Source organism: Danio rerio, chromosome 12, assembly GCF_049306965.1.
Source record: "Danio rerio strain Tuebingen ecotype United States chromosome 12, GRCz12tu, whole genome shotgun sequence".
Classification (NCBI taxonomy): domain Eukaryota; kingdom Metazoa; phylum Chordata; class Actinopteri; order Cypriniformes; family Danionidae; genus Danio; species Danio rerio.
The window spans coordinates 48,141,008-48,153,784 of NC_133187.1; the positions used below are offsets into that span (position 1 = coordinate 48,141,008).

At 30.5% G+C, this 12,777-nt stretch overlaps 1 protein-coding gene across 4 annotated transcripts in view; it reads right to left on the bottom strand.

Moving 5' to 3' along the window:
* pax2b (paired box 2b) overlaps positions 1–9,351 on the bottom strand; it is a 75,365-nt gene extending 66,014 nt beyond the window's left edge. For 3 of the 4 annotated variants that reach the window (XM_073917886.1, XM_073917884.1, XM_073917883.1), the window contains exons 1-3: positions 8,862–9,351; positions 7,263–7,428; positions 5,212–5,409 (exon numbers count right to left, since the gene is read on the bottom strand). In XM_073917886.1, coding sequence (XP_073773987.1) covers positions 5,212–5,409; positions 7,263–7,428; positions 8,862–8,904 — 407 coding nt within the window. In that variant the 5' untranslated portion in view covers positions 8,905–9,351. 4 annotated transcript variants of the gene reach the window in all.
* Positions 9,352–12,777: the final 3,426 nt, after the last annotated feature.

The window sequence follows — 12,777 nt, forward strand, 5'->3', positions numbered from 1 at the left end:
ACAGTCTTGATCAGTTTATTGTAATTTAAATAACATTAAATAGTATTTATTAATGCATGAATATAAAAGTCGTCCTATTTTAATGTTAAACATCAGGCATTAGAAGTGCTCACTTTGTGTTCTCAGATGAAAATCTTATGATTGCATGCATCTTTTAATAAAATTATAGTCTCTTACCATATAACTCAATGATGAGCAACATTGTTATTATTTCATTGGGATTTAAGTTACTTGAAATAATATGTACTAATACATTATTTAAATAACTTTTTATTACGGGCACGTATTTTTATTGTTGAAAATAATATTAACTAAAATTAATAAGTAATTTTGTTCATGCATACTTATGTTGTCAAATAAAACACTTATTTTAACATATTAACACAAAAAAGCACCGTGCATCTTTCAACACAAATAAATATAGTGTCTTATTAATTTTAAACTCAATGTATAAGCTAACATAACCCAATGAAGACCAATATTCTTATAAAGTTAGTTCGCTGTAACTTTAAGTACTTTAAATAATATTGACTAAAACATTATTAAAGTAACTCATTGTATTTTTAATGTTGAAGTTGATATTAATTAAAATTATTAAGTCAATTAGAAATATTGTTCATGCACACTCATGCTATCAAATGAACATCTTATAATAACATATTAACACAAATAGGCACCGTGCATGTTTCAACACAAATAATTATAGCCTCTTATCAGTTTTAAACATAATGTTTAAACTAACATAACCCAATAATGAGCAATATTATTACAGTTTTATTTCATGGTAATTTAAGTTACATTAAATGATATATTATTAAATAATTATGTTATATAAATTAATATTTATAAGACTTTTTTAAAGTAACTAATATTTTAATAATAATAATAACAATAATAATAATAATAATGATAATAATAATAGTAATAATAATAATAATAATAATAAAATAATAATAAAATTTTAATAATAATAATAATAATACTGTTTTATAATAATAAAACACAGTAAAAAATAATAACTAAAACTAATAAGTCATTTAGAAGTATTGTTTATGCACACTTATATTATCAAATAAAATCTTATAATAACATATTAACACAAATAAGCACTGTGCATGTTTCAACATAAATAATTATAGCCTCTGATCAGTTTTAAACAAAATGTATAAACTAACATAACCCAATAATGAGCAATATTATTACAGTATTATTCCATGGTAATTTAAGTGACATTAAATAATATATTATAAGACTTTATTAAAGTAACTCATATTGTAATGTTGAAATAATAACTAAAACTAATAAGTCATTTAGAATTATTGTTTATGCACACTTATATTATCAAATAAAATCGTATAATAACATATTAACACAAATAAGCACTGTGCATGTTTCTACACAAATTATTATAGCCTCTGATAAATTTTAAACTTCATTAGTCATTAATTTATAAGCTAACATAACCCAATAATGAGCAATATTGTTACAGCTTTGGTTCATTGTAATTTAGGTTACATTAAATAATACTTACTAAGACATTATTGAAGTAACTTAGTAAGTAGTTTTTTAAAATGTTGAAATTGATATTAAGTGAAATGAATATATCATTTAGAAGTGTTAATCATGCACACTTATGTTATCAAATGACAATCTTATAACAATATATTAACACAAATAAGCACCATGTTTCAACACAAAATAAATATAGCCCCTATCAGTTTTAAGCGTAATGTATAAACTAACATAATCCAATGAAGACCAATATTCTTACAATGTTAGTTTGCTGTAACTTAAGTAACTTTAAAAATACTATGAGTTAATGTATTAGTGAATATTTTTGAAGTAACTTAAGTTACAGCAAGCTAACATTGTAAGAATATTGGTCTTCATTGGATTATGTTAGTTATCTAACTAAGTTTAAAATGAATACGATTCTATAATTATTTGTGTTAATATGTTATAATAGGATTTTCACTTGATAACATAAGTGTGCATGAACAAAATTACTTAATCATTTTAGTTAATAATAATTACAGCATTAAAAATGCAATGAGTTAATTTAATATATTAGTAAATATTATTTAATCCTGAAATTATTATTAACTAAAAATAATAAGTAATATTGTTCATGCACACATATGTTATTAAATTAAAATCCTATAATAGCATGAACATACAAAAAAAGCACTGTGCATCTTTTAACACAAATAATTATAGCATCTTATCAGTTTAAAACTTCATTAATTAATGTGCAAGCTAACATAACCCAATGATGAGCAATAGTGTTACAGTAATAGTTCATTAAAATTTAGGTTACATTAAATAGTATTTACTAAGGCAATAATAAAGTAACTCATTGTATTTTTAAAGTTGAAATTAATATTGATTAAAATTAAGTCATTTAGAAGTATTGTTCATGCACACTTATGTTATCAAATGAAAATATTTTAATAAAATGTTAACACAAGCACCATGAATCTTTCAACACTAATATAGTCTCTTATAGGTTTTAAATTGCATTAATTAATGTTTGCAATAACCTAACATTGAGTAATTTAAGTTGCATTAAATACTATTTACTAAGACATTATTAAATAACTCATTGTATTTTCAATGTTGAAATTTTAACTAAAGTTATTAGGTCATTTAGAAATATTGTTTATGCACACGCATGTTATCGAATGGAAATCTTACAATAACATATTAACACCAATAAGCACCGTGCATGTTTCTACACGAATAATTATAGAATCTTATCAATTTTAAACTTCATTAAATAATGTATCAACTAACAAAACCCAATGATGAGCAATATTAGTTCAATGTAATGTAAGTTACATTTAATAATATGGTAAGACTTTACAATAAGGTTGTATTAGTTAATGTGAGTTAATGCATTTACTAACATGAACAAACAATGAACAATACATTTACAGCAGTATTTTTTCATGTTAGTCAATGAAAATGCAGTTGTTTATTGATAGTTCATATTACCTCATGGTGCATTAACTTATTATAACAAGCAAGAACTTAGATGCTAATAATGCATTAGTTAACATTGAACTATGGTTAATAAATGCTGTACAAGTATTGTTAATGTTCCTGTTAGTAAATGCATTAACTAATGAACCCTATTGTAAAGTGTGACCAATACAATTTACTAAGACATTATTAAAATAACTCATTGTATTTTTAATGTTAAAATTGATATTAACTAAAATTCACAAGTCATTTAGAAGTATTGTTCATGCACACTTACGTTATCAAATGAAAATCGTATAATAACATATTAACACAAACCATGAAGCTTTCAACACAAATAATTATAGCCTCTTATAAATTTTAAACTTAATGTGTTAACTAACATAACCCAATGATGGGCAATCTTATTACAGTATTAGTTCATTGTGATTTAAGTTACATTAATATTTACTAATATATTATTAAAATAACTCATTGTATGTCAGAAGTATCGTTCATGCACACTTATGTTATCAAAATGAAATTTTATTATACCACATTAACACAAATAAGAACCGTGCATGTTTCTACACAAATAATTATAGCCTCTTATCAATTTTAAGCTTCATTATTTAATGTACGAACTAAAAATAACCCAATGAGGAGCAATATTGTTACAGTATTGTAATTTAGTTTCATTAAATAATATGGTAAGACTTTACAGTAGGGTTGTAGTTAATGCTATGCATTTACTAACATAAACAAACAATGAACAATACATTTATTACAGTATTTGTTCATGTTAGTCAATGAAAATACAGTTGTTCATTGATAGTTCATGTTAACTCACGGCGAATTAACTAATAAAGCATTAGTAAATGATGAACTATGGTTAATAAATGCTGTACAAGTATTGTTAAGACGTCGTTCCTGTAACTAATAAACCTTAATGTAAAGTATGACCCATAATATTAACTAAGGCATTATTAAAATAACTCAATGTATTTTTAATGTTGAACTAAATAATAACTACAATTCATAAGTCATTTAGAATTATTGTTCATGCACACTTAAGTTATCAAATGATAATCTTATGATAACATATTAACACAAATAAGCACCATGCATGTTTCTACACAAATAAGTATAGCCTCTTATCAATTTTAAACGTCATTAATTAATGTATAAGCTGACATAACCCAATGATGAGCAATATTGTTACAGTATTATTCCATTGTAATTTAAGTTACATTAAATAATATTTACTAAGACATTATTAAAATAACTTATTGTGTTTTTAATGTTGAAATTAATATTATGAAAATTAATAAATGCACACTTATACAATCAAATGGAATCTTGTTAAATTAGGTATAAACCAGTGTGCACACTTTAACACAAAACATTTAAGCCAAGTTTCTTATCAAATTTGGGAAACCGAAAATGATGAAACACGAAAAAACACCGTCCCAAATGACTTGATGTGTATCTCTGAAAACAGAAGGAGCGGATAAATAATGATAGGAACTCAAATGAGCAGATCTGTCTCTCTTTTTCCAGGTCTGATCTCCGTTCATTGATCGGTTTTCACTAGGTCAGATGAGATTTTAGAGCTTCAGTCTGTCATTGTTGCCGTAGTTTGAAGCAAGGGATTAAATTACACCCATAAGACCACCGGCAAAGCCACAGAACAGACCTTTATACTACCACAATGGTCTGATATTCACTAAAAAAAAACCCAATCTGGCTACTTTAAAGAAAAAAAAAAAAAAAACAGAACGCTTATTTATTAAGTTAAATGCAATGCGATGTTAATAGTTTTAAATAAATGCAATATTTTCCCTCAAACTAATAATAAATAGAATAAACAACTTTTATTGCTAATATTTCTCGTTTGAATAGTGCTAAAAATGGTCCAAAAAAAGATCGTTCATGTATAAAACACTATTAAAAAATTAGCCCGCGCTAAATAGACACCCATAAAGGCGCGTACACCTGGTAACCATAGCAACCGGTGAGATCAAAGACCCTTAAAGTATTCCATAACCTTTGATCAGTTTACACATGTAATATACAGTGAACACATATGCTACAGATAACACAATAGTCATAAATGAATGAATAAATAAATAAATAAATAAATAAATAAATTGGCTATTTTGCTCGGTTATAACACAGATGGCAAAGAAGTTTTCGGGAAACATGCCACTAGAAAAATAAAGTAGCTAAAGTGGATATAGTTGAGCTGACCTGTTTATGGAGGAGACACTGGGGACGGTGTCGTTATCACAGATGCCCTCCGCCAGCAGCCTGTCCCGGATCTCCCAGGCGAACATGGTGGGATTTTGTCTTTTGTAGTCCGCTATTTTATCCACCACTTTCGGCGTGGCCACTTTAGGCTTGGATCCTCCGATGACTCCAGGTTTTATGCTGCCAGTCTCGTAGTATCTGCGCGGAACACGTGTAAATCTGATTTTCATATAACATGACCGCAGCGAATGACAATACTGAACAACAGATGCGTTGTAACAAAGCCATGAAAATGTTTTATCTAAGCTACTTAACACGACCCATAGCAGAACCGGTAGGAAATTATCATATGATTAGAATACTAATTTCAGATTTTGCGCAGCAGGACATTAAACAGCCCATCTGTTTTAGTCACCCACTTATTAACATTAGATCAAATCTGGTTGAAAACGGAAGCTTACGTGTTTCTGGACATTCACAATCAATTGAAGTTGAAAACGTGTGTGTAATAATAAAGCAGATCAATTATTTAATGAAATGGTCATGCGGCGATTTAGCCAACTCATTAGCATTTCTCCTTCTGCGTTTGTTGTTGTTGAAATAACCCGAACTAACAAATTAATTTATTTTAATCATTTATGTAATCGTTTCAGATCATCGGTTAGTAAATAATTGATTTATTCCGCCTGTGCACTAGTTCTGATTGCAGCACACTGTCAAAATCAAATTGATATATTTTGCTGAAAACAATTAAAGCACACATTTTTAGAGGGAAACTCGTTTTGGGGGACATAATAATAATCATAAGTACAGACCATTCCGAATTTAACGCTCATAATCGGAACAAATGCACACATTATATTCAGCTGAAATATAGTCTATTATCTATATCTATTATCTATATTATCTATAATATAGTCTATATAAATATAGTTTATTATCTTCCATAACAGCAATATGTGTGAGGTTCTCAATCTAAAACTATGCATTTTAATATGTGTGCATGTTGTCTTTTATGCACTCTTATTCACTGAGAGTACATTTGAACTTGTGAAGCTTGTTTATAAACTAAAAATGCTGGGTTGTTTTAACAAAAACGCTGGGTAAAATATGAACAAACCCAAGATATGGATTATTATTATTAACATATTTAACTTATATATATATATTTTTTTTTTAAAGTACTTTGTAATGTCGGGTTCGTCCATAATAACCAAACCGGTCACATTTTACAATAAGGTTTCATTAGTTAATGTATTTACTAACATGAAGTGCAATACTTCAACATTTACTAATGCATGATTAAAATCCAAATTAATTATTGTTAACATTAGTCAATGCATCGTGTGTTAACATGTACAACGACTTTATTTTCATTAACGTTATCTATGAATACTGTAATATATGCAGAATTCATTGTTTGTTCATATTAATAAATGCATTATCTAACATTAATACAACCTTATTATAAAGCGAAGGTTAAAAACCACACTCTCACAAATAAAGGTACAAAAGTTGTCACTTGGTTGGTGCAAAATTACAAATGCTTATCTTTTGATTTTTTAGTATACTTTTGAGGTACCAATATAGACTATAAGTACAAACGCGTCCCTTTTGAAAAGGTACCACCCCAATAAAAGCTCTTGTGCCTTCATTTCTGCGAGTGCAGATGATCAGCGGTCTCAGCGCACAAAAATACACCAATTAACGCAATGCTCTTAAAGGGTCAATGTTTGACTGGGTACACTAAAAAATAGATTCATTAGATTTCTATATTTTAAAGGTAAATGGTTGCAAACTATTTATATGGGGTGAATTTAAACACACATTAAGTTGAACAACATTTAATTTGTTTGTTTAAATTCAATCCATATAAATTAATTGCAACCACTTACTTAAAAAAAAATGTAAATCCAATCAATAATATTTTATGTGTACCTTTATTTGAGAATGCAGATGATCACAGCACAAAAAAATAGATCAAGTAACGTTGTTTTTCAATGGTCCATGTTTGACATTTCAGATCTCTCCACATTGGATGGGGGTCTCACCTGCCCAGGATCTTGCTGACGCAGCCGTGACTGACCCTCAGCTGTCGGGATATGTCGCAGGGTCGGACCCCCTGATGCGCGAGCTCCACGATTCTCTGGCGCACGACGTCAGGTAAAGGCCTCCCGTTGACGAACACCCCGCCCAGCTGGTTCACTCCCCCGTGCCCTATACCGGAGACAACAACAACAAACACCCACAACATAACATTACATACAGGCCGCCGGTCACAGAGTCCGGCACATTCGATCGTCCAATTAACAGAAGATCCGCCAGTGAGAAACCACAGATTAAACGGCGAATTTCACTTTGTGTGCGTGATTTTACTCACATTAAGCAACGAATAAACAAACGCAAACGAATATATGCAGTTATGAAATAATTTGGCAATTAAAATTGCGTTTTTTTGTTATTGTTTAGGTTAGTGTTTACACAAAACATGCATTATCTGTATATGTTAGCTTTTATTTTTTATTTGGAATATCAAATATTATTTTTACGTAGGTTGTTTTAGATTATATTTACAATTGTTTTATATATTATGCACATACACTTATACTACATAGCAGAATAACTATATATATATATATATATATATATATATATATATATATATATATATATATATATATATATATATATATATATATATATATATATTAATAGGCTATAATCATTGTTATGACTAAAACACGATACCATAAGCTAAATGTAAATATATTTTACGTTTTTTCAATCAATATTATTTTGAAGCGTTTCCCAATATCAATTACAAAACATCAACCTAGAGATATCAATTATTTTCGTATATCTGCTTTCCATGGATGGGTATTAAACTGTGGCTTGTTCTTGTCGAAACAATACTGGGGTTTGTTAGTCGTAGGTGAGCTATTAAATTACACGAGCATTTTTGTTTTCTTTCTCTGGATGGGCTATAAATTATTAAACAGTTTTGTTTGATCAAATTACATATTGTTCATCTCAGTTGAGTTGTTTTCTTAAAACATTCATAGTTGTATTTAATTAAAAGTCGGTACTTTGATGCATTAAAAAACGTGATGGCTAATTTCATTATTTTTTTTTTATTAATCATAGCTATTTCATGCTAAAAAAATTGTTTCACTTTTTTAATGTATTGCTGCTTTTTTAAAATAGTTTTTTAAAAATAGATTTTATTTTTCTAAATTGTACTTTTTTTACTCTTAATTTTCTCGAAATACAATGAACTGTGATTTTATATATATATATATATATATATATATATATATATATATATATATATATATATATATATATATATATATATATATATATATATATATATATGTATATATATATATATATATATATATATATATATATATATATATATATGTATATATATATATATATATATATATGTATATATATATATATATATATATATATATATATATATATATATATATATATATATATATATATATATATATATATATATATATATATATATATATATATATATATATATGAGGTTAAAAATTATTCCAGTGAGGGTGTTAATTGGCTCAAATGTGATGAAGAAAAAAAACACTCTCCAGATAAACTCCAGTGTAACTCACGGTGCATGGCGGAGAAGGGGTCTGCCTTACAGTGAATATCCATCGGATAACCGAGAAAAGACAGATAATCAACTGAAGTCGCCGTCTCGTCTTTCTTACAACACAGAACAACTGAAAGAATCGAAGAAGGACGTAAGGTGAATCCAGCCGAGGATATCGGGGGAAACTTCGGAAAGTTGCAAATCCACGCAGGATTTGTCAGGTGTCAGGCATGACCGTGCGTTCTGGGTCAAAACAGAGTGCTCTCAACGCAAAGGACGCTTAAATGTTTTCAGCATGCATGTTTTCCCCACAACTCATTTTCCAGCGCACGTCCCGTCCATTTGCGTGTTATATCCTGGTGGTCTCGGTTAGCAGGTGCCGTTTCTCTTGGATCTGCGCGTAGTGACAGATAGCTGAAGCATTGGAGACTGCGGGTTTCCTGTGCGCACCTTTTTTTCCTCAATAATAACAACACGATGCGTTTGCGTGCGCGCACGGCCCGGGACTGAACGACTTGGCTCGGTTGTATCGGTTTGTAAAAAGCTCCGGCCCCCTCCTTCACGCGGACCCCCTTTCGCCACTATGGATGAGTGTATCAGACAAAGGCAGTAGATTCCAGCACTTTGTGATTCGCTCAGATGAAGCTCCATCCGCCTGTCACTCCAAAAAGGGGAGGGAGAAACCCAGTGCATCTGAGTCAATAAGAGAGAGAGAGTTTAGTGGAAATTGAGAGAGGATGAGAGCAAATAATTTGCTTTTCTATGTGATAATGCTACTGTCAAAATCAAATATGCGCATTTTCTTCAATGCAATGCAATGATATCATATTAGTTTTACAATCAATTCAATGACAGTTAATTGTGTAATATGCGCTGAATTAAAACATGGATGTTTATAAACACTCAGAATGAAAAGATAGGCTATAGCACCTGAGGCCTTTGGAATATAATGCCAAATAAGCGTCTAGCTGGAAAAGCGCAGCTCTAATGTCATTAATGGGGAGGTCGATGGTGTGATTATGGTTTGATTTAAACACCATCTTGTTTTGATTTGCTGCGCTTGTCTCTGCGGTGAGCCGCTTTTGGATCGGGTCAGACTCACGGAGACTGGCTGTAGGTGGCGCTCTGTCGTCTGCAAACCCTCCTGAGAAACAGCAAAACAAGGGTTGAGGAAATAGATGAATTAAGTTTTAGTGTTTGATGCAATATATTTTTTTAAATAGTTTTTAAATTAATTGTTATATTCTTGCATTTTTTTCGTCTTGATTGTGGAGCAGTGCTGTTTTGATGTTCTTCAATCTCAGTTAAATATAGGCTAACATTCATTCTTTTTTCAGTTTTATTTTGCTGCGCTTGGAGACAAGTTTAGCCGTTGTATCCACATTATTAACAGTAACTTTTGCCAAGAAAAAATGGCTCAGAACGTGTTCAATGCTCTCGGGGGAAAAAGACTCTCAAATTAGGTAATGTTTGGCAAATTATAAGTAAATTTAAGTACGTAAACGTCTGTGGTGTTGCTTGGTAAAGTGTATACTTTCACTTTTGTATTTAACAGCTCAATAATTAGACTATAGCGTAACTTTTTGCAAGATTTTACTTTATTTTAGTTTTCGATAGTGTAGGCTTAATTAAATTCTATTTTTTAACCCTCAGATATCTGCAATTAAAATACTTTGCCTACTGCAGTATTAAACGAATAAAAATAAATTGCACATTTATTTCTTTATTATTATTTGATAGGTGTCATTCTTAATAAAATAAAATAAATAATTAATTTTTTGAAATTTAGGAACGTTTATGTATAAATAATACAAAATTAATTATTGAAAAAATAAAATTTAAATAAAAAGTTTTGAGAAAAGCTAAGCCGAAATAGATGAGGAAATCATTTTATGTAAAATATTAATGGCGAGAATATGACCTCATATAATATTTACAACTTTTTAACGTATTTTATATTTATTAGTTGATGCGTGAGCTCTGTGGTGTTGTTGTTGTTTTTTTTTTTTTTTTTTTTTGTATAAACGAAGATTGCAATACTTTCTTGGCTCTATAAAGCGGCAGTAAAGTGGAAATGTTTTGGACGGATCTCTAAGGGACGCAGGGGGCAAGTCGGCTAGTCTGCCTCCTAGTTAGGTTAGAGGATGATTTTTCTTTCTCCTGGTGTTTTTGGAGGAGCTTCTGGTGCAATATGTAGCACTGCGGGCTCTAATTTCACCCTCCGTTGCACACCTTCCCCAAAGCTAGGCTTTTTTTCTCTGTGAGACCCCCTCCCAGCCTTTCCCCCCTGCCCTTGTGCTCTCTGCGTTTTTTTCGCTCTTTTTTGTAGACTTCTAAAATTAAGTGTTAGTGTTTTTGTCACCCTTGGAGAAATTTCACAGTGAATTTGAGCAGGCACTGTAAATCATAACAGGACTTTGGCGTTGTGTATCGAGTCCGTCAGGGTCTTAGACACAAAAAAATGCTTATTAAAACCATCCAATATATCCAAAGTGCGTGCGTGCGTGCGTGTGTGTGTGTATACACACACACACACACACACACACACACACACACACACACACACACACACACACACACACACACACACACACACACACACACACACACACACATATATATACAGTATATATATATACTGTGTATAATGTATCTGGCTCTGATAGTCCCATGGAAAAATAGAATACAAGCAAAGTAAAATGTAAAATAAAAACAAAACAAAAAACGTTTAACACTTAATTTGATTATGGCCCTGCGACCTGACAGTGAGTAATCCATCATCTCTGCGGCGCTGTACGGATCTCTCCAAACACAGACGGAACCGTACACATGAATCCCGCAGATGAATCTCTCCGCTGCTCTGCTCTCCTCTGTTCTCCTCGTCGTTCTGCTGAGCATTGAAGAAGCTCATTTTGCCAGAGGTGAAGATATTTCCTCCTTCTCTCAGCCTCCCGTTCTCATGGTAACGTCACTGATCGATCAGAGCACGAGCACTTCATTACCGAGCATCAGCAGAAGCCAGTCTCACTCCAAACACCACTTCGACGCATAACAAGAAGTTGCGCATCTTATGTTTTAAATGAAGAAAACTTTAATAATTTAAAGATCTTTTATCGAAGTTCACAACTGTAGTTGACATATATATCCCAAATATTTTATCTTGTATTCCTCTAAACGTGCTATAATTTGATACAAAGCCATATGCAATATAATTTAGATATCCATGTTATATATCAAATTAGTTATGTATCAGTTATATATCATATATGTTATTAATGAAACATATAACATGAATAACAATTAATTAATTATAATGCATATGAACTTTATATCAAATTATACTCTACAAAAATACAAGATAAGAGAATAAATAATTAAAATAATACATATAATTTCAATTTCATTTGGATCTATTCGAATATTTATTTCTTTGTTATTATTTTTATTTTATGAAATATATAAATTGCAGTTCTTTATTTTGGCTAAAAAAAGCACCCTTTAAACAAATAAACCGCTTGGCACACACATACAAGCTATATAGCTAATCAAGCACAAGCTGAAAGTGTAAAATGAAGGGATTTGGGCCTTGAGCTTGTGTTGTGAGGCGGACAGATGGAGGCTTCACGCAAGAGATTGATTCTGCGCTCGCTTTTAATTTCGACATAATTAATTAGATCATTACAACAGTTTTCCATTGATCTTGCCATTTAGGCCCAAAATTAAAAGGTGAATCAGTTAGCTGTTAGATATATGTTGTCTATTAACAAAGGCATATTAGTACGTAAATGGAAACATGCATGCACGCGCGCGCACACACAGTGCAATTCGGTGCTAGTAATGTGTGTGCTGAGAAATACAGCCTACCAATACACATCACCGTGACAAATCATGCGAATTATGGCACAGTTTATCAGTTTGTTTATTCGTCTTTTCAT